The following is a 22936-nucleotide window of genomic DNA, read 5'->3' on the forward strand; positions in this document are numbered from 1 at the left end:
ATTACAAATCAACAAACATGTCCGGATATTTTTCGCGGACTTCCAATTCACGTTCCCAAGTGGCTTCCTCCACTCCGTGGTGTTTCCACAAAACTTTGACCAAAGGGATGGTCTTGCCTCGCAAAACTTGATCCCGCCTATCCAAGACTCGAATCGGTCTCTCCTCATATGAAACAACCTCATCAACTACTAAATCGGTCCAATCCAACACATGTGATGGATCCGGCTCATACTTCCGAAGCATACTCACATGAAACACGTCATGTACTCCGGACAACTGCGGCGGCAAAGCTAAACGATAAGCAGCCTCGCCAATCCTCTCAAGGATCTCAAACGGACCAATGAACCGAGGGGACAACTTCCCACTCTTCCCAAACCTCATCAAACCCCGTCTAGGTGATATCTTCAGAAAGACATGATCACCCACCTCAAACACCAAAGGTCTCCTCCTACGGTCGGCATACGATTTCTGACGACTCTGTGCTGTAACAAGTCTCTTACGGATAAGCTCAACTTTCTCCGTCGTTTCCCTCACCAACTCTGGACCCAACAAAGGTGCATCACCCACCTCGGCCCAACACACAGGAGATCTACACGGTCGGCCATACAAGGCCTCAAATGGTGCCATACCGATACTAGACTGGAAACTGTTGTTGTAGGCAAACTCTACCAACGGCAAGTGCCTCTCCCACGACCCACTAAAGTCTAGAACACAACCCCGAAGCATATCCTCAAGTATCTGAATAGTACGCTCGGACTGTCCGTCAGTCTGAGGATGATAAGCCGTGCTAAAGGTCAACTTAGTGCCTAAGGCACTCTGCAAACTCTGCCACAACCTAGCAGTAAAACGAGGATCTCTATCTGAGACGATCGTCACTGGGACCCCGTGCAATCTCACTATGTCCCGAATATACAAGTCGGCAAGATGATCTACCGAATCTCTCATGCGCATAGAAATAAAGTGCGCCGACTTAGTCAACCGGTCTACAACCACCCAAATAGCATCACTACCCCGCTGAGTCCTCGGAAGACCTACAACGAAGTCCATAGTGACATGCTCCCACTTCCACTCGGCAATAGGCAAGGGTTGCAACAAACCCGCTGGCCTCTGATGTTCGGCCTTCACTTGCTGACAAGTAAGACACTTAGATACGAAAGCTGCCACATCTCTCTTCATACCCCGCCACCAGAACTGACGACCCAAATCCCGATACATCTTAGTGCCTCCCGGATGCACCGCAAGGCGTGAATGATGAAACTCTCGGAGTACCTCCTCTCGGCAAGACTCCGGCACAAACGGACGGTCTCGGTATCTCACACTCAGGTCGGAATACACCGTCAAACCTTTCTCAACCTTTCCACTAGAAATCTTCTCACGGAGAGATTCTACCTCAAGGTCACCTCTCTGAGCCTCTAACACTCGAGTCACAAGTGTAGGCTGTGCAACAACAGAAAACAAGGCCGCAGCCTCAACGGATTCGCCCATAAGTAAATCAAACTCCCCAAGTGCACCCAACATCTCCCACTCTCGGATGGCTATGCCAGCTATGTCACCAACAGGTTTCCTGCTAAGGGCATCGGCCACCACATTGGCCTTTCCCGGATGATAATGCAACTCAAAGTCATAATCCTCTATGAACTCCATCCACCTCCTCTGCCTCAAGTTTAAGTCTTTCTGTGTAAATAAATACTTCAAACTCTTATGATCCGAGAACACCTCGAATTTCTCACCATAAAGATAATGCCTCCAAATCTTCAAGGCAAATATCACAGCTGCTAACTCTAGATCATGTGTAGGGTAATTCTGCTCGTGAATTTTCAACTGACGAGAGCCATAGGCAACTACTTTCCCTTCTTGCATTAACACACAACCCAGACCCTCTCGTGAGGCGTCACAATAGACTGCATAACCCAACCCTCTCTCTGGAATAATCAATACTGGAGCGGTAGTCAGTCTAACTTTCAACTCCTGAAACGACTTTTCACAAGTCTCACTCCATACAAATTTGACTCCCATCCGAGTCAGTTTAGTCAACGGTGATGCTAACCTGGAGAAATCTTTCACAAACCGACGGTAATACCCAGCTAACCCCAGAAAACTGCGGATCTCAAATACACTCTTAGGCTGTGCCCAATCCTGCACTGCCTCTACCTTGGATGTATCAACAGACACTCCTTCACCGGATACCACATGGCCTAAGAATTTGACTTCTTTCAGCCAGAACTCACACTTCCCAAACTTGGCATACAGCCTATGGGCTCTAAGTAACTCAAGCACCACCCTCAAGTGTGCCTCGTGCTCCTCCTCAGAAGGCGAATAGATAAGGATGTCGTCCACAAAAACGACTACAAACCGATCCAAGAATTCCCGGAAGATCCGGTTCATCAAATCCATAAAAACTGCCGGTGCATTGGTGAGCCCGAATGGCATCACCAAAAACTCATAATGGCCATACCGCGTACAGAATGCCGTCTTCGGAATATCCTCTTCCCTGACCCTCAACTGGTGGTAACCCGATCTCAAGTCTATCTTAGAGAAACAACGGGAACCCTTCAACTGGTCAAACAAATCATCGATACGAGGCATAGGGTACTTATTCTTAACCGTAGCCCGATTCAATTTCCGATAATCTATACAAAGTCTCAAAGCACCACCTTTCTTTTTAACAAAGAGGGCCGGTGCTCCCCACGGTGAAACACTAGGACGTATAAAGCCCTTAACTAGCAACTCCTGAAGTTGGATCTTCAACTCAACTAACTCGGCTGGGGCAAAACGATAAGGTGCCATGGAAATCGGCGCCGTGCCGGGCACTAGGTCAATAGAGAACTCAATCTCCCGATGCGGTGGCAAACCAACAAGATCCTCGGGAAAGACATCCGAGTACTCACAAACCACCCTTGGCAACACAATCTGAGTCTCATTATCCTCACTAATCAAAAGGTTAGCTAGTAGCCCACTAAGCTCACTCCTTCCTCGCCGAACATACCCCGGTGGCAACACATCACCAACCCGGTCCCCCAGAAAATGAAAATACTTTCCGCTCACGGTACAACAAGTGACCCTCTGGCGGTAGCAATCAATCACTGCCCGGTATGATGATAACCAGTCCATACCCAAAATAACATCGAAACCCCTCATAGGCATAACTACAAAGGAAAATGGGATTCTATGATAATCAACCTCTATATCACAACCCCTAACGCCTTGTTTCAAAATCAATTCACCCCCAAGAGGTGATACTACACATATAGGAGATGCTAACTGTGCTAATTCCAACTCCAAAACAGATGCAAATGCAGCAGACACAAAGGAATGAGATGCACCCGTATCAATCAAAACATTAGCAACCGAGTTGCAAAACAAGAAGGTACCTCTCACAACTGATGGTGCTGGCACAAGATCCTGTGCGGTAACAGCATACACGCGCCCAGACGACCTCTGATCAACCTGCTCAACCCTAGGAGCATAAGATTGCTGCACCGACTGAGACGATGAAGCCCCCTGATTGGCCTTTGAGGCCTGACCCGACTGAACTGGCTGCTGACCCTGAATCGGCCTCAAACCAGATGCACCAGATGTGCCACCCAACTGCGGGCAATACCTCTTCATATGCCCTGGCTGACCACACTGATAACATGAGAGTGGCTGACCTCTACCCTGACTCTGGCTCTGAGATCGAGCCGAAGAAGATGCTGCTCTCTGAACTCCTCTCCTCTGAGGACAAACTGGAGACTTGTGGCCTAGCTGGCCACACTTGAAACAGGTAATGTCTCCCTGGCTGCCTTTCCCCGAACTAACACTCGGTACAGGAAAAGTCGATCGAGAAAAGCTACCCTGAGACTGCTGGGGATTAAAACCCTTCTGTCTCCTACCATCATTCTGACCATCCTGACTCCTCTTGGAGCCCTTCTGCCCTTCCTCCTCCTCCTGCATCATGATCTCCATATGGGCTGCAGCATCAACCATTCGCCCATAATCTCGAATCATAGTTCCCCCAACTCTCAGCTTGAGGCCACGCCTCAACTTCTTCTCAAACTCAATACAACGGCGTTCCTCAGACGCCACCAACTCAGGTGCAAACCTGGACAAACTAGTAAATGCAGCCTCAAATTCGGCCACTGAAGAACTCGCCTGCTTAAGCTGACAAAACTGGTCTCGCAGCTTCTCCCTGACTGCCGGAGATAAAAACTTCTCCTGGAATGCATTCACAAAAGCCTCCCATGTACCTCCTATACGCCCCTTAGTAAATTTCCACCACTGACCTGCATCCCCCTTCAACTGGAAAGATGCCAAGGTCACTTTCAACCCCTCGTCTTCGATGCCAAGCATCTCAAACGTCTTCGTTGTCTGTTCGAGCCATTCATCTGCCTTAAGTGGCTCTTTAGGATCACCCACAAATTCATCCGGATTGGACCGGAAGAACTCCCTCTTCAGAAAGGAAGGTCCTGCATCCGCAATACCAGCCTGAGCTTGATTCTCAGCTCTAAGAATGCCTACTGACTCCCTGAATGCCCCTGCTATCTCTCGGGCGAGAGCGCCCATAGCCTGCTGGCCTACTGGCTCGGCTACATTGGCCTGGCCAATTCCCTCTTGAACTGCCGGAATCTCCTCTGGCACAGGCACCTCCTGCCTACCCGGCCTACCACGCCTACCGCGTCCGCGTCCTCGTCCTCGTCCTGACATCCTAATAAAGGAAACAGAGACATTAGCACATTAATAAATGTGCCGAAGCTAAACACTCGCGTCCTAATGCAATGGACAACAATAATTCATTCCACGTAAGCACATAATCACATAAGCACCTACGAATTTCATTCCCGGATAATGATAGTCCCAATGCGTTACTATAGTTCCAGTTGGAAGCAGCAGTGATCAAGTGCCTTTCCAACAAGACTACTAGAAACTCAAGGGTCCAATCAACATCCTAGAAACTACATTCCATACCCACATAATCACATAAACATGTTATCACATAAGCATATAACATTACACTAAGTCTCTATCAAACGAGACGAACCCAATGTGATACTAATCACTTCCCACGTACCCAAAGTATTCAAACCCGGTACGCTCTGATACCAAGTTGTAACGCCCTCAAAATTAACCCATTATATATATCATTGACATTCATTATTTAAAGAAGATAATCTATTAATTCATTCATCAGAGTATTACAAAATAAAGCATTACATGTATCATCGAATAAAATGCCCTACAGGCTTACATCTTTCCAAGCCAACACTTGGATACAAAAATATGAGTTCTAACTCAATACAAGAAAAGCCCTAGGCTTGAATGTTTACATGTACTAATAATTTAAGACAGTTAAGTAAAAGTTGTCTTCTTCAATCCAGAAGCCAAACCCTCCCAAGCTAATTCCTTGGAGGTAGTTTATCACCTGAACCTGAAAATGATGTTCCCATAAAGGGTGAGCCACAGCCCAGTAGAAATATACTAAACCACATATAAGCAATGAATAAAGCAATAGCATTCAACAGATGGTTAACCAAGATAATCAATTACTTTATTTTACAGTTTCATGACACTATTGTCTAAGATACATTTTACTTTCCAATTTTATCAACATGGCCCAGAACCTGGCCAAACTTACAACTGTGAATCACATATATCATATTCACATCCTTCCAATATCAACTAACAAATGAGACTCAAGCTCAAATCAAACACTTCATACTTCCAGATTGATACACATTTTAGTGCTGTATCAATAAAACACTTCTATATAAATAAGCACACATAAAAGTGATGCTAATGGAGTCCATCCCCTATCTCCTCCCAAACAAAATCCGGTTTAGAGGTCCATCCCCTATCTTCCCCTAAACCGTGGAGTACATCCCCTATCTCCTCCCACACACAAACAATGTATGCAAATGCAATGCTCAATCAATACACGTATTTTCTGTATCAATGCCACACGTATAAATTAATGATTTATCCAATGTGATTAGTTCCAGTTATTCCTAATCCACATGCAATGTCTACAACAATCATGACTATCCTCCACCGATAGCCCAAAACAGTTATTTCTAAACTGAAAATAACTATGTCCACAATTCAATAGACAAATGATTCAAATTATCCAATTATGCCATTTAATCAATGAATTCCCCAATTCCATGAATTTAACCATCTTTTCCCAATTTCATGAATTACTTATACAAATCAATTCAATAATTCAACTAAGGTTTTTCCCAAAATTTACCAAAGTATTCCCAACATATTAAAATACCAAAACTTAGAACATAACCTATAAAATGGAGTAGGAAATCCCTACCTCAAAGAAAACAACCCAAAAAGGTGAAGAAAGAGATGAGTGCCCAAAATACCAAAGTGCTCCAAATCGTCAAATGCTCAGATTAAATGGTAGCCCTTGCCTCACTCTATCTTTTTAATGAAGGATCTAGGGTAGAAACACACCCTAAGTGGATCAAATCTAAGAAAGAAGGTGAGTAGGGAGAGAGAGAAGTCGAACCTGGGGTTTTGAATCAAAAGAATATGAAAAAGACTGATCAAATCCCGCTGCTGTGTATATAAACTGGACAGGCTCGCTCGAGCGAAGACTTGGTCGCTCGAGCGACCAGACACAGAGAAACTACGCTCGAGCCAAGGAAGCCTTGCTCGAGCCAACAACTCAAATGCTCGGTCGAGCGAAAGAAAGCTCGGTCGAGCGAAGAACTCAAACCCTCAGGTCTGAACCCAGACACACGCTCGAGCGAAGGAACTATAGCTCGAGCGAAGGATGAACTAACTCGCTCGAGCGAAGAAAAGCTCGCTCGAGCCAAGAATGCACAGCTACAGGTCCAAATCAAACACTACCTCTCGCTCGAGCGAACAACTCCTCGCTCGAGCGAAGAACCAAAAACCTGGACAGCAACACTTGGTTTCTAAACCCAACCAACCTGAAACAAACCTGCCCAACACATCCTATAATTCCAAAAGAGAAAAAAAGGAATAACAACAACAACCATTATACACTGACAGAATCTACGGAACAGTCCGGATACAATAATTAAATGGGAAAAGACCGGGGTCGCTATAATAAGCCTCATCAGGTGAGGGTTTTGCTTCCCTAGCTCCTGAAGCATGGGCTGTCAATAAGAAGAGTAACTGAGGCTGTTTAGGGTGGGTTTTTTTCTTCTTTTTTTTCCAGAAGAAAAATGAAAAATAAAATGTTCACATTTTTAAATGTTAGATGGACAAACAAAAAGACTGGCTGTAGAGTGGCGGATAAGAACCTGCAAAATTTGTGGATTGGCCTGCACCATAGCTCGCAAAGCTTGGAACTGAAATAGGAAATTGAAATGTTTATTAGTTTGATTTATTTGTTAATACAATCAGTGTTCATAAAATTTGTGTGTTTAAAAAAAACAAAATCAATGTTCTTAAATTTTCTGTGTCTTCATTTTGTGTGTTTAAAAACTGTGTTCTTAAATTTTTGGTGTGTGTTTAAAAAATTCAATGTTCTTCAATAATTCAATGTTCTTAAACAGTTTGGGATTTTTTCTCATCTCACTTTTTTAAGCTTTTTTTTTGTGTATAAATTCAGTATTTTCAATGGTAATACCATCTTCAACCCGAACCAAAAAACCCAGCAGCACAAACCCATGAAATTGATAGCTCAAGAAAACCCAACTGTCGATTCAGTTAAAAAATGGAAGAACCTCTCGGACCCATTCAAACAAACACTTAATGGGTGTGACTTCTAATTCTAAATGATAGAGTCTTTTTCCCCTTTTTCTTCCAAATTTCTCAGCAACCAAACTTATACTACACAAAAGAGATAAATAGAATGAACGACATAAACTCATTCAGAATAGATTTCAGAATAAATCTGGAAAGCATAGATTTCAGAATAAACAACTATGTTAACTACTCAAGAACTCGAGGAGGCTTATAAGATTTCCATGAAAAAAATGATTCAAAAATTTCAAATCAAAGGGTTGCGAATTGAAGCCAGTCGGAGAGAAGGGAGAGATAAAGAAGAGGAACAAAGAGGGATTGAGATAAACAGAAATGAGAATCTCACCTAAAATATTTTTCTGCTTTCTTCGCAAGCCTTTGAAGGCAAAATCTGAAATCGCAATTCAAAGCAAAGGGTTGCGAATTGAAAGAATATTAAAAGAGTAACAATAAAAATTGCAGCGATATCAAGAACAAAGTGGCTGGCAGCTTAAATTTGTAAGTAGGACCACTGAATGGTCCAGCTAAGATAACTTCATCATACATAAAGAGTAAGGTAAAGATTTAGAAATGAGAAGACTTTAACCTAAACCACTTAATAGAAAATCATTAGTTCATAACTGAATTTAAACCAGTAACAGACAATTTTAACCATCCACCAATTTCTTGATGATTAAAGAGAAGATTCAGTAATGCTCAAGGATATGCAAATTAATTACACCTTAGACATATGAGATGGGTTCTGAGGCAGCTGATGAAAAATCAAGTCCTTCACCACCAGCCATGATTCCAATCATTGCAATCTGCAGAAGACAAATAACAAATTATTACCAACCTGCAGAAGACAAAATGCCTTGAATCTATTTCTTTTCTTTTTATTTTCCAATAAGTTACTTGTCCATTCAAATGGATGCAACCATAAGCAAGCAAACCTAGGATAATCACATAAAAATTAAGATATCAAAAAGGATGTGCACATAACATGTTGCACTAACTCCAGCAGAATGTCAGTTTTTAACAAATAACTGATTATGCTGTCTACACAATGTTCAAACCCTCCAAAATGACTATTAAGCTTGTAAACATCATAGTAGGGTACATCATATTTGATTGTACAATGTGTTTGAGAATTAGTATTTGATGGTGGGGTAAGGCTGTGAAGACGAAAATTAAGCCACCATAGTAGGGTAAACTAAAAAGATGGGGAAGATGTGATAAAAGGGCATATTATACTAATAGAATAATGTTGGAAAGTAACAAATTCTTTAATGGTGACAGATTTTGAAGGCATTATACCTCAAATTCACCATGATAAATTCATACCTTCAAATAAGATTAATAAAATCCATTTTATTTTAAAACGAAACTCTATAAGAGGCCATCATAAATAATTTTTAAAATCTCAAAAAAATGTGTACTAAAAACCAAAAAACCATTATTCAACCACTATTCAGAGCAGTTCTATCTCCAGCAACAAACCACTGTTCAGCAAAGCAGTTCTATCTCCAGCAACAAACACCAACAATCCATTATTCAACAATCCGCTACTCAATTGATTTGATAAAATAGTTCTATCTTATTTTATGTTCTATCTACAACATAAAATTTGAACAAAAATAAAAATTACAAATAACAGAAATTAGAGAGTTGTAATTCATAAAATTTTATATTCTAGCGTATGCCCGTGTCTGAAGGCACGATATAAATAATTTTGTGATCAACATACAATTGTAATTCATACGTATCATATTAAAATTTATTATGAAGTCTGTAATTTTTTTGACAAAACTATTGAAAAAATATAAAGAAATACTATTCTTTTTAAAAAATTGTAACAATTTTACTTGTATCTTAAGTTTTATAAAACTCAAATAAAATAACAACGAAATAATCCAAAACTCCGGTGATGTAAGTCACAAAGAAGCACCGAAATACTCCCACAGCCGGCAAACAAATAATTATTCTATTATTTATATCCATTGGTGTATATAATACTACCAAATAAATAATTATTATGTTGTTTAAGAATTTCAATTTAGTAGTTTGTCCAACAAACAATAAAAGCAAAATAAATTAAGATTTTAAAAATAAAAATAATAATAAATACAATATTTTGATTTCTCAACAGTCGTGGAATTTTCTAACCTCTTCCTGATTGAATAAATTAAGATTTTAAAAATAATAATAATAATAAATACAATATTTTGATTTCTCAAAAGTCGTGGAATTTTCTAACATCTTCCTGGTTGATGGTGGGTCACCCAAAGCTCTTTCTTTTTATTTTTCTTTTTTTTATTTATTATTTTAGACTTCACTCTCTATTGCTTTTTCTGCTTGCTTTTTTCGTCCAACCAATCACATTCCGCCCGCATGGTCTTCGTTTTGATGACCCAATTTCCAGAGTCTTTAAAGCTTACAACAACTTGAAAGTGCTCAAAAAGTTCAACTTCTGTCAATAGATTCTAACACCTTCAGATTTTAACACCTTCAAACTACTGATTTATCTGCTAATAGATTCTAACCAAGCAAGTCCCCAGGGTTGATTTGGAGGTTTAAAAATGTATATCCGTGTCTAAATTAATTATAAGATTAAAATATAATTAAATTTAAAAGTATTGATTTAAAATGTAATTTATCAAATTTATTGACTTTGAAATGAATTTTGTAAAAGTACCCAAACATAAATACATTTGCAAAAACACAACTTTTTCTTATCAGAAGAAGAGAATGAATGACAGATTTTCAAGGAGAAATGAAAATTCAGCAATTGAAACATTAGAAAGCCCAATCTGAAATGAAATTCAATCATTCAATTACGTACATTGCATAAATAAAAAAAAAATTAAAATAAAAATTGAATGGATTCATCAAAGACATCAAGTTAGCTTAGATAAGATTCATCATCGATCCATCCATTTAATAATTATTATTTTTATTGATCTGAAAACATTATATCAAATGTTGGTATCAAAAATCTCTGATACTTTAGTCTCTTTTGAAAAGATGAAAAAAAATCCAACTTATAAATTTATTGACTTATTTAAATCATATTATATTTTTATTTTTTTTTATATTTTTTCATAATAAATTAAAAAAAAAATCGGTTCCCAAAATAAGCTAAAGTCAGCATCAAATTAGACCATACTATCATCTCATATTGCACATTGAGATCATCAAAACCAAGGTACATTTCATGAACTTCTTTCAGGGAGTTAGGTTAAGAATGTGATAGATTTCAATCATTTTTTACCATATTTTAGGGTCTTAAACATTTTACTACGAACATCTTCAACCCTTCATCAATTTTATACACTGGACTTTACATCTATTTCAGACCCACAACTTTATACACTGGACTATGAGAACATGGAGAATATCAATTTTATACACTGGACTATACATCTATCAAGTGAAACCCATTTCAAACCCAAAATTTTTTAAAAATAAAAATATCCAGATTCAAAATCTATTTCAACATCTATGAAAACAGAGTGTATAAACTGGGTTTATATATTCAACTGGGTTTATATATTCAAAATCTGGGTTTATATATTCAACTGGGTTTATATATAGAGTGTATGAACTGGGTTTATCTATGAAACAGAGTGTATCCAACGGTTAAATTAGATTTTGGGTTTACATAGATTTTGGGTTCATAGATTTTGGGTTTACATATCTATGAAACAGATTCAAAATCTATTCAACGGTTAAGAATGTTTCAAAATCTATTCAACGGTTAAGAATGTTTCAAAATCTATGAAACAGATTTTGGGTTTACATATCCAACGTTTATCTATTCAAACTCATTTCCAAATCAAAATCTATTCAAACACCCACATGTCAAAATCTATATCTATGAAACAGAGTGTATTCAAAATCTATTCAAACTCATTTCAAAATCAATCCAACCAAACACCCACATGTCAAAAATATCTAGATTTAACTTTACAAACCCACAAAAAATTCAGATTCAAGCAAAAAAAATATTATGAATTGCAAACCCACAAAAAATTCAGATTCAAGCAAAAAATATCATGAATTGAAGTTGGAAGTTCTAGTTTACCTTGCAAGGGGTGGTCGGTGATGTCGTCGAGAGACGATGACACATAGAGGAGAGGTGGTCGGTGGTCGGTGGTCGTCGGCGTCGCGATGGTCGGTGGTCGTCGCACGGGATGGGCTCCGATGGAGGTAGAGAGAGAGAGAGAGAGAGTTCAAAAATTGAAATGAGAGAGAGAGAGGAGATGAGTACCTGTGATGGAGAGGGGAGAGAGAGATTTTCTGACCGTTAGATTTTGATGCCGTTGATGCTCAAAGAGCATTTGGGCGGGAAACGAATACATCCTGACCATTGAAATTTAGATGAGATAATTTAAACCATTAGATCAAAATATATCTCACATACATTTTATACATTTTCAAAAACTCTTCTCCCTTATTATATAGATACTTTGAAAAGAGGTGGGCTTTCCATAAATCCATCAAATGAAGACATGATGCGAATTCAAGGCTAGGGGGGGATTGATGTAACTTATTGTTAAAATAAAATTTCATTAAGCATTTCATCATACATTTACAATGCAGAGGGAGAAGAAAGTTCACAAATTCAATTCCAAAACAAACACATTAACATAAATGCAACACATCAATAAACACATGAAAACCCAACAAAAAGTATTCTTATCTCAAAATCAAAAGTGAAATAAGCTAAATATTTTACAATTTACAATTACTTATGATGCACAAAGAACAAAGAACAAAGAAAAAAAAAATTGAACTCCAAGCATACTTACCTAAACAGAATGAAAAGAACGCTTTAGTTGTGCCCCTCAATGTCCAAAACCAATAAGCCAAAAAAAATGCTAGATTTTTAGTTTGATGGGGTAGATTCACCTCTTGAATTATATATGCAATGTAAACTTCTGGTTTTTTTTTTTCGTAGATCACTGTTCCAAAAAAAGTTTGAAAGGGTGAGAAGATTGCAATTTGAATGAAATTTCACAGGTAAACAGTCCAATTTCAATCACTAAACCAGAATTAACTTCAACATTTCAGCCCACTCATTCAATTGACAAACATATGCTGATATACATAAAAGCACAAAAGAACCCATGAAAAATAAGCTAAAATAAAATTTCAAGGCGTGATGCGAATTCAAAGGCAAGGGGGGGATTGATTGAATAAAATTTCATTCAAGCATAAAAGCTGATATACATAAAAGCAAAAAAGAACCCATGAAAAACATATGACAAACATATGCTGATATACATAAAAGCACAAAAGAACCCATGAAAAATACGCAGTAAAATTTATAAGGATTAATGGATAAAACTATAGTATCCAACAGCGTATCCACCTGATAACAAAGAACATCCACACCACAGAGGAGCAATAAGTCACAAAAAAAAAAAATTGAACAAAACTCTACAACAACAACACATTTCAATTTTCTTTTTTTTTTCCCTTACAAAAAAACCCTAAAAAAAAAATCCCAAATTCTACAACAACAACAACAGATTTAACTTTTCTTTTTTTTGCCCCCTTGAAAAAATCCTAAAAAAAAAACTAATTCTACAACAACAGCAGATTTATATGCCTGTAGGTTGGAGTCGGTGGACAGAATCGGGCTGGTCGGAGAGAGAGAGCCGAGAGAAGACAGATCCATCGACAGAAGAGAGTCCGGCGGGACTGAGAGGCGAGAAGCGAGTCAGGCGAGAGACTCGATCGTCGGAGAGAGAGACTCGACTCGATCGTCGGATGGAGGGAGGCTCGGTCGGTGACAGCCTCGGTCAGGTCGAAGAGAAGGGTTGTAAGGGAAGGAGGAGTAGCGTAGCGAATAGGGAGGGTGGGTATCGAAGGGTTGGGTATCGAAGAAGGAGGTTGGGTATCGAAGGGTTCGAAGGGTCTTCAATGGCTGTGGTGATGAGAGACACTATGACAGACAACGTGGGAGAGAGGGAGCTGAAGAGAACGTGGGAGAGAGGGAGAGATGAACTTAAACGGGTGTTAAATCTAAATGTATATCTCACATACATTTTCCACCCGTTTAAGTTCATCTCTCCCTCTCTCCCACGTTCTCTTCAGCTCCCTCTCTCCCACGTTGTCTGTCATAGTGTCTCTCATCACCACAGCCATTGAAGACCCTTCGAACCCTTCGATACCCAACCTCCTTCTTCGATACCCAACCCTTCGATACCCACCCTCCCTCTTCGCTACGCTACTCCTCCTTCCCTTACAACCCTTCTCTTCGACCTGACCGAGGCTGTCGCCGACCGAGCCTCCCTCCATCCGACGATCGAGTCGAGTCTCTCTCTCCGACGATCGAGTCTCTCGCCTGACTCGCTTCTCGCCTCTCAGTCCCGCTGGACTCTCTTCTGTCGACGGATCTGTCTTCTCTCGGCTCTCTCTCTCCGACCAGCCCGATTCTGTCCACCGACTCCAACCTACAGGTATATAAATCTGCTGTTGTTGTAGAATTAGTTTTTTTTTTAGGATTTTTTCAAGGGGCAAAAAAAAGAAAAGTTAAATCTGTTGTTGTTGTTGTAGAATTTGGGATTTTTTTTTTAGGGTTTTTTTGTAAGGGAAAAAAAAAGAAAATTGAAATGTGTTGTTGTTGTAGAGTTTTGTTCAAATTTTTTTTTTTTGTGACTTATTGCTCCTCTGTGGTGTGGATGTTCTTTGTTATCAGGTGGATACGCTGCTGGATACTATAGTTCTATCCATTAATCCTTATAAATTTTACTGCGTATTTTTCATGGGTTCTTTTGTGCTTTTATGTATATCAGCATATGTTTGTCATATGTTTTTCATGGGTTCTTTTTTGCTTTTATGTATATCAGCTTTTATGCTTGAATGAAATTTTATTCAATCAATCCCCCCCTTGCCTTTGAATTCGCATCACGCCTTGAAATTTTATTTTAGCTTATTTTTCATGGGTTCTTTTGTGCTTTTATGTATATCAGCATATGTTTGTCAATTGAATGAGTGGGCTGAAATGTTGAAGTTAATTCTGGTTTAGTGATTGAAATTGGACTGTTTACCTGTGAAATTTCATTCAAATTGCAATCTTCTCACCCTTTCAAACTTTTTTTGGAACAGTGATCTACGAAAAAAAAAAACCAGAAGTTTACATTGCATATATAATTCAAGAGGTGAATCTACCCCATCAAACTAAAAATCTAGCATTTTTTTTTTGGCTTATTGGTTTTGGACATGGAGGGGCACAACTAAAGCGTTCTTTTCATTCTGTTTAGGTAAGTATGCTTGGAGTTCAATTTTTTTTTCTTTGTTCTTTGTTCTTTGTGCATCATAAGTAATTGTAAATTGTAAAATATTTAGCTTATTTCACTTTTGATTTTGAGATAAGAATACTTTTTGTTGGGTTTTCATGTGTTTATTGATGTGTTGCATTTATGTTAATGTGTTTGTTTTGGAATTGAATTTATGAACTTTCTTCTCCCTCTGCATTGTAAATGTATGATGAAATGCTTAATGAAATTTTATTTTAACAATAAGTTACATCAATCCCCCCCCTAGCCTTGAATTCGCATCATGTCTTCATTTGATGGATTTATGGAAAGCCCACCTCTTTTCAAAGTATCTATATAATAAGGGAGAAGAGTTTTTGAAAATGTATAAAATGTATGTGAGATATATTTTGATCTAATGGTTTAAATTGTCTCATCTAAATTTCAATGGTCAGGATGTATTCGTTTCCCGCCCAAATGCTCTTTGAGCATCAACGGCATCAAAATCTAATGGTCAGAAAATCTCTCTCTCCCCTCTCCATCACAGGTACTCATCTCCTCTCTCTCTCTCTCATTTCAATTTTTGAACTCTCTCTCTCACTCTCTCTCTCTACCTCCATCGGAGCCCATCCCGTGCGACGACCACCGACCATCGCGACGCCGACGACCACCGACCACCGACCACCTCTCCTCTATGTGTCATCCTCTCTCGACAACATCACCGACCACCTCCTCTCCTCTCACCCTCCTCTTTCGTCTCTCTCCCCTTGCAAGGTAAACTAGAACTTCCAACTTCAATTCATGATATTTTTTGCTTGAATCTGAATTTTTTGTGGGTTTGCAATTCATAATATTTTTTTTGCTTGAATCTGAATTTTTTGTGGGTTTGTAAAGTTAAATCTAGATATTTTTGACATGTGGGTGTTTGGTTGGATTGATTTTGAAATGAGTTTGAATAGATTTTGAATACACTCTGTTTCATAGATATAGATTTTGACATGTGGGTGTTTGAATAGATTTTGATTTGGAAATGAGTTTGAATAGATAAACGTTGGATATGTAAACCCAAAATCTGTTTCATAGATTTTGAAACATTCTTAACCGTTGAATAGATTTTGAAACATTCTTAACCGTTGAATAGATTTTGAATCTGTTTCATAGATATGTAAACCCAAAATCTATGAACCCAAAATCTAGGTAAACCCAAAATCTAATTTAACCGTTGGATACACTCTGTTTCATAGATAAACCCAGTTCATACACTCTATATATAAACCCAGTTGAATATATAAACCCAGATTTTGAATATATAAACCCAGTTGAATATATAAACCCAGATTTTGAATATATAAACCCAGTTTATACACTCTGTTTTCATAGATGTTGAAATAGATTTTGAATCTGGATATTTTTATTTTTAAAAAATTTTGGGTTTGAAATGGGTTTCACTTGATAGATGTATAGTCCAGTGTATAAAATTGATATTCTCCATGTTCTCATAGTCCAGTGTATAAAGTTGTGGGTCTGAAATAAATGTAAAGTCCAGTGTATAAAATTGATGAAGGGTTGAAGATGTTCGTAGTAAAATGTTTAAGACCCTAAAATATGGTAAAAAATGATTGAAATCTATCACATTCTTAACCTAACTCCCTGAAAGAAGTTCATGAAATGTACCTTGGTTTTGATGATCTCAATGTGCAATATGAGATGATAGTATGGTCTAATTTGATGCTGACTTTAGCTTATTTTGGGAACCGATTTTTTTTTTTAATTTATTATGAAAAAATATAAAAAAAAATAAAAATATAATATGATTTAAATAAGTCAATAAATTTATAAGTTGGATTTTTTTTCATCTTTTCAAAAGAGACTAAAGTATCAGAGATTTTTGATACCAACATTTGATATAATGTTTTCAGATCAATAAAAATAATAATTATTAAATGGATGGATCGATGATGAATCTTATCTAAGCTAACTTGATGTCTTTGATGAATCCATTCAATTTTTATTTTAATTTTTTTTTTATTTATGCAATGTACGTAATTGAATGATTGAATTTCATTTCAGATTGGGCTTTCTAATGTTTCAATTGCTGAATTTTCATTTCTCCTTGAAAATCTGTCATTCATTCTCTTCTTCTGATAAGAAAAAGTTGTGTTTTTGCAAATGTATTTATGTTTGGGTACTTTTACAAAATTCATTTCAAAGTCAATAAATTTGATAAATTACATTTTAAATCAATACTTTTAAATTTAATTATATTTTAATCTTATAATTAATTTAGACACGGATATACATTTTTAAACCTCCAAATCAACCCTGGGGACTTGCTTGGTTAGAATCTATTAGCAGATAAATCAGTAGTTTGAAGGTGTTAAAATCTGAAGGTGTTAGAATCTATTGACAGAAGTTGAACTTTTTGAGCACTTTCAAGTTGTTGTAAGCTTTAAAGACTCTGGAAATTGGGTCATCAAAACGAAGACCATGCGGGCGGAATGTGATTGGTTGGACGAAAAAAGCAAGCAGAAAAAGCAATAGAGAGTGAAGTCTAAAATAATAAATAAAAAAAAGAAAAATAAAAAGAAAGAGCTTTGGGTGACCCACCATCAACCAGGAAGATGTTAGAAAATTCCACGACTTTTGAGAAATCAAAATATTGTATTTATTATTATTATTATTTTTAAAATCTTAATTTATTCAATCAGGAAGAGGTTAGAAAATTCCACGACTGTTGAGAAATCAAAATATTGTATTTATTATTATTTTTATTTTTAAAATCTTAATTTATTTTGCTTTTATTGTTTGTTGGACAAACTACTAAATTGAAATTCTTAAACAACATAATAATTATTTATTTGGTAGTATTATATACACCAATGGATATAAATAATAGAATAATTATTTGTTTGCCGGCTGTGGGAGTATTTCGGTGCTTCTTTGTGACTTACATCACCGGAGTTTTGGATTATTTCGTTGTTATTTTATTTGAGTTTTATAAAACTTAAGATACAAGTAAAATTGTTACAATTTTTTAAAAAGAATAGTATTTCTTTATATTTTTTCAATATTTTTGTCAAAAAAATTACAGACTTCATAATAAATTTTAATATGATACGTATGAATTACAATTGTATGTTGATCACAAAATTATTTATATCGTGCCTTCAGACACGGGCATACGCTAGAATATAAAATTTTATGAATTACAACTCTCTAATTTCTGTTATTTGTAATTTTTATTTTTGTTCAAATTTTATGTTGTAGATAGAACATAAAATAAGATAGAACTATTTTATCAAATTAGTTGAGTAGCGGATTGTTGAATAATGGATTGTTGGTGTTTGTTGCTGGAGATAGAACTGCTTTGCTGAACAGTGGTTTGTTGCTGGAGATAGAACTGCTCTGAATAGTGGTTGAATAATGGTTTTTTGGTTTTTAGTACACATTTTTTTGAGATTTTAAAAATTATTTATGATGGCCTCTTATAGAGTTTCGTTTTAAAATAAAATGGATTTTATTAATCTTATTTGAAGGTATGAATTTATCATGGTGAATTTGAGGTATAATGCCTTCAAAATCTGTCACCATTAAAGAATTTGTTACTTTCCAACATTATTCTATTAGTATAATATGCCCTTTTATCACATCTTCCCCATCTTTTTAGTTTACCCTACTATGGTGGCTTAATTTTCGTCTTCACAGCCTTACCCCACCATCAAATACTAATTCTCAAACACATTGTACAATCAAATATGATGTACCCTACTATGATGTTTACAAGCTTAATAGTCATTTTGGAGGGTTTGAACATTGTGTAGACAGCATAATCAGTTATTTGTTAAAAACTGACATTCTGCTGGAGTTAGTGCAACATGTTATGTGCACATCCTTTTTGATATCTTAATTTTTATGTGATTATCCTAGGTTTGCTTGCTTATGGTTGCATCCATTTGAATGGACAAGTAACTTATTGGAAAATAAAAAGAAAAGAAATAGATTCAAGGCATTTTGTCTTCTGCAGGTTGGTAATAATTTGTTATTTGTCTTCTGCAGATTGCAATGATTGGAATCATGGCTGGTGGTGAAGGACTTGATTTTTCATCAGCTGCCTCAGAACCCATCTCATATGTCTAAGGTGTAATTAATTTGCATATCCTTGAGCATTACTGAATCTTCTCTTTAATCATCAAGAAATTGGTGGATGGTTAAAATTGTCTGTTACTGGTTTAAATTCAGTTATGAACTAATGATTTTCTATTAAGTGGTTTAGGTTAAAGTCTTCTCATTTCTAAATCTTTACCTTACTCTTTATGTATGATGAAGTTATCTTAGCTGGACCATTCAGTGGTCCTGCTTACAAATTTAAGCTGCCAGCCACTTTGTTCTTGATATCGCTGCAATTTTTATTGTTACTCTTTTAATATTCTTTCAATTCGCAACCCTTTGCTTTGAATTGCGATTTCAGATTTTGCCTTCAAAGGCTTGCGAAGAAAGCAGAAAAATATTTTAGGTGAGATTCTCATTTCTGTTTATCTCAATCCCTCTTTGTTCCTTTTCTTTATCTCTCCCTTCTCTCCGACTGGCTTCAATTCGCAACCCTTTGATTTGAAATTTTTGAATCATTTTTTTCATGGAAATCTTATAAGCCTCCTCGAGTTCTTGAGTAGTTAACATAGTTGTTTATTCTGAAATCTATGCTTTCCAGATTTATTCTGAAATCTATTCTGAATGAGTTTATGTCGTTCATTCTATTTATCTCTTTTGTGTAGTATAAGTTTGGTTGCTGAGAAATTTGGAAGAAAAAGGGGAAAAAGACTCTATCATTTAGAATTAGAAGTCACACCCATTAAGTGTTTGTTTGAATGGGTCCGAGAGGTTTTTCCATTTTTTAACTGAATCGACAGTTGGGTTTTCTTGAGCTATCCATTTCATGGGTTTGTGCTGCTGGGTTTTCTGGTTCGGGTTCAAGATGGTATTATCATTGAAAATACTGAATTTATACACAAAAAAAAAAAGCTTAAAAAAGTGAGATGAGAAAAAATCCCAAACTGTTTAAGAACATTGAATTATTGAAGAACATTGAATTTTTTAAACACACACCAAAAATTTAAGAACACAGTTTTTAAACACAAAATGAAGACACAGAAAATTTAAGAACATTGATTTTGTTTTTTTTAAACACACAAATTTTATGAACACTGATTGTATTAACAAATAAATCAAACTAATAAACATTTTAATTTCCTATTTCAGTTCCAAGCTTTGCGAGCTATGGTGCAGGCCAATCCACAAATTTTGCAGGTTCTTATCCGCCACTCTGCAGCCAGTCTTTTTGTTTGTCCATCTAACATTTAAAAATGTGAACATTTTATTTTTCATTTTTCTTCTGAAAAAAAAAGAAGAAAAAAACCCACCCTAAACAGCCTCAGTTACTCTTCTTATTGACAGCCCATGCTTCAGGAGCTAGGGAAGCAAAACCCTCACCTGATGAGGCTTATTCAGGAGCACCAGGCTGATTTTGTTCGCCTGATCAATGAACCTGTTGAAGGTGGAGAGGGGTATGTTCTCTAGTTGGTTATATTCATTTAAATTATAGTTATGAATGTTCACGGTCCTAATTTGCTGTTAATATGTTATCAGTAACGTACTGGGACAGCTTGCTGCAGCAATGCCACAGTCTGTAACAGTTACACCTGAGGAGCGTGAAGCCATAAAACGTGTAAGTATTGCCTTTTCCTAATTTTTATTTGAATTTAGATGTGTTTAGTGTGGTGGTCTTGAAGTGATCTTTTGATAGGGGTTTTTTTCCCAATACCTATGAATTCTATTGGATCCATAACTATACATTGGAAGACTCCTTTGGATCACCTAGAAATATATCCATCCCTGACCCCTCACATCAATTCCATGATCCTCTTAATCCTTTCTCATTCGAGTCCAACATCTGTTGGAATTGATACTTTGGATCCAGTTAGATAATATTTTGTAAATTTTAATTTTTTGTCAATTGTCCTTTATGTAAGCCACTTTATTTATTTGCATTTTTTTTGTCCAACTCATGTTTTTTGTTGTTCAAAAGTTTGACTTTTGTATTAGAAGCTTGCTCTATTATTAGAATCTTGCAGTTTGCGATTCAGGTCATGATTCGATTTGCAATTCATGCATATATTGATACAAATCTATGGGTGAATCTATTATTAGAATCTTAATTGAATGTTTTGGTGGTCATAGGTTATGTTAAAGGAATAGTTTTGGTGGATATAGCAACCATGGTTTAAAGGAATATTATGAAAATAGACAAAGTTTGATTTTTTTATTTTGTATTCAAACAATCTGCCTTATTTTTACAATCTGCTTTATTTTTGTATTCAAACAATCTGCTCTATTTTTATTTTGTATATGGAAAGTATTTTTTCTGAGTTCTGAGGTACGGAGATAAATAAGGATTATAAGATTTACGTGGTGTGAATGCAACTGATTTTTGTGTTTGGAAAAAACTCTGGGAATCTTGAATTCCCTCTAAATGGGCAGTATTCGTGTGGAAGTGTCTTCATAATATAGTATCTGTGAGATGATAGTTAAAGATAAGAGATATTCCCAATCCAGTGTGATTGATTTGCGAATGCGGCCGAAACCATTGAACATCTCTTTTTTCAATGTCATGTATCACAAAGAATTTGGAGAGGTACTTCTAGGGGCTTGGACTTTACCTGTGGCCACCCAGTTTGCTTTAAACATGGTGGATCAATTGGGTTACAATGATTAAAGAAGAGGACATGATTGTTCAATCTATTGCCTTGCTATGGGCAATTTGGAGGTAGCGAAATAGTGTGGTCTTCCATAATGAAAAGATGACAATAGAGCAGAACTATTTCAATTGCTAATGAGATTCATCAACATTGGACTAACTGTGCATTCATGTTTTCCAATGATAATATCTTAGAATGTCTTACTGATATCTTTGGAAAAAGATGGAAATACAGAGAATTGTGGTCTTCTTGCTAATAACCTATCTTTAAATTCTGTTTTCCAGTTATATACATGTGTGGTAGATGGAGCATGGAAGTGCAAAAATGGAGAGGCAGGAATAGCATGGGTCTGTTTCAATGAAAATCAAGACATTGTCTATCAACAAGCTGATTGTCTATCAATGAAAATCAAGACATTGCAGAATCCATTTTTAAGAAGTAAAACATGCTTTGGGAATTTTGAATTTTTATGAGCAGATGTTTTGAAGATGTTTTTATAAAAATGGAGTGCAGTAATTTTGAATTCAAAATTTTTTATAAAAACATCTGTAATTTTGATTTTACAGATGTAATTTTGAGCAGATGTTTTGAACAAAAATGGAGTAATTTTGAACATGGAGTAATTTCGAACAAAAATGGAGCAGGTGTAATTACTGCACTCAATTTTGATGATGTTTTTGTAAAATTACTGCACTCCATCTCATTAATTTTTGATTTCAAAATTTTAATTTTTGAATTCAAAACATCTGTTTTATAAAAATTCAGAATCCATTAATTCAAAATTTTGAAGTAATATTACTTTGAGAATTTTGAATTTTTACAAAACATCTGCTCATTTTTAAAACATCTGATCAAAAATTACTACACTCCATGTAATATTCATTTTTATAAAACATGTTTTTATAAGAAGTAAAAATTACTTATGTTCAAAATTACATCTGTTTATAAAAGTATGTTTAAAGCATCTTTATAATGAGCATCTGTTTATAACATATGTTTTTGAGATGATAAGTAATATCTCAAATCATCTTTATAAAACATATTTTTGTAATCTGTCAATAAATAAAAACTTATTAGTGACAACATTTTTAAAGTAGAAAAATTGTCAGTAAATCCAATTTGAGAGGTGCATTAAGTATTAGATCCAAGCTTTGGTCTTTGTTGTTTATAAAGACTCATGTTTGTTTTTCTTATGTAGTTAGAATTTGATTGGCAGCAGTAATACTAACTGGTGTGTA

The 22936-nt window shown here is 36.3% G+C and overlaps 1 protein-coding gene and 1 long non-coding RNA gene across 2 annotated transcripts; one reads left to right on the forward strand and one right to left on the reverse strand.

The window, feature by feature from the left end:
* Positions 1-7056: 7056 nt before the first annotated feature.
* LOC145822946 (uncharacterized) lies at positions 7057-8413 on the reverse strand. The gene is made up of 3 exons (XR_014364816.1): positions 8049-8413; positions 7258-7305; positions 7057-7110 (listed from the first exon to the last, which is right to left on the reverse strand). It is a non-coding gene; the product is annotated as an uncharacterized LOC145822946 (long non-coding RNA).
* Positions 8414-17834: 9421 nt separating this feature from the next.
* Positions 17835-22171, forward strand: LOC145822059 (ubiquitin receptor RAD23d-like). The gene is made up of 5 exons (XM_082918645.1): positions 17835-19084; positions 20203-20250; positions 20398-20507; positions 20590-20668; positions 21983-22171. Exons 1-5 carry the CDS (start codon positions 19076-19078, stop codon positions 22169-22171), a joined length of 435 nt encoding a protein of 144 aa, XP_082774771.1. The 5' UTR covers positions 17835-19075.
* The last annotated feature ends 765 nt before the right edge of the window (positions 22172-22936 follow it).

The sequence above is a fragment of the Camellia sinensis genome, chromosome 3 (genome assembly GCF_055761805.1).
Source record: "Camellia sinensis isolate YWXY chromosome 3, ASM5576180v1, whole genome shotgun sequence".
Taxonomy (NCBI): domain Eukaryota; kingdom Viridiplantae; phylum Streptophyta; class Magnoliopsida; order Ericales; family Theaceae; genus Camellia; species Camellia sinensis.

What these genes read in the sequence shown, in the direction of transcription:
- LOC145822059 (XM_082918645.1), top strand. An exon ending in CCTGTTGAAGGTGGAGAGGG is followed by an intron (nt 20,508 to 20,589) that starts GTATGTTCTCTA and finishes ATATGTTATCAG; the next exon opens with TAACGTACTGGGACAGCTTG. An exon ending in AGCGTGAAGCCATAAAACGT is followed by an intron (nt 20,669 to 21,982) that starts GTAAGTATTGCC and finishes TCTGTTTTCCAG; the next exon opens with TTATATACATGTGTGGTAGA.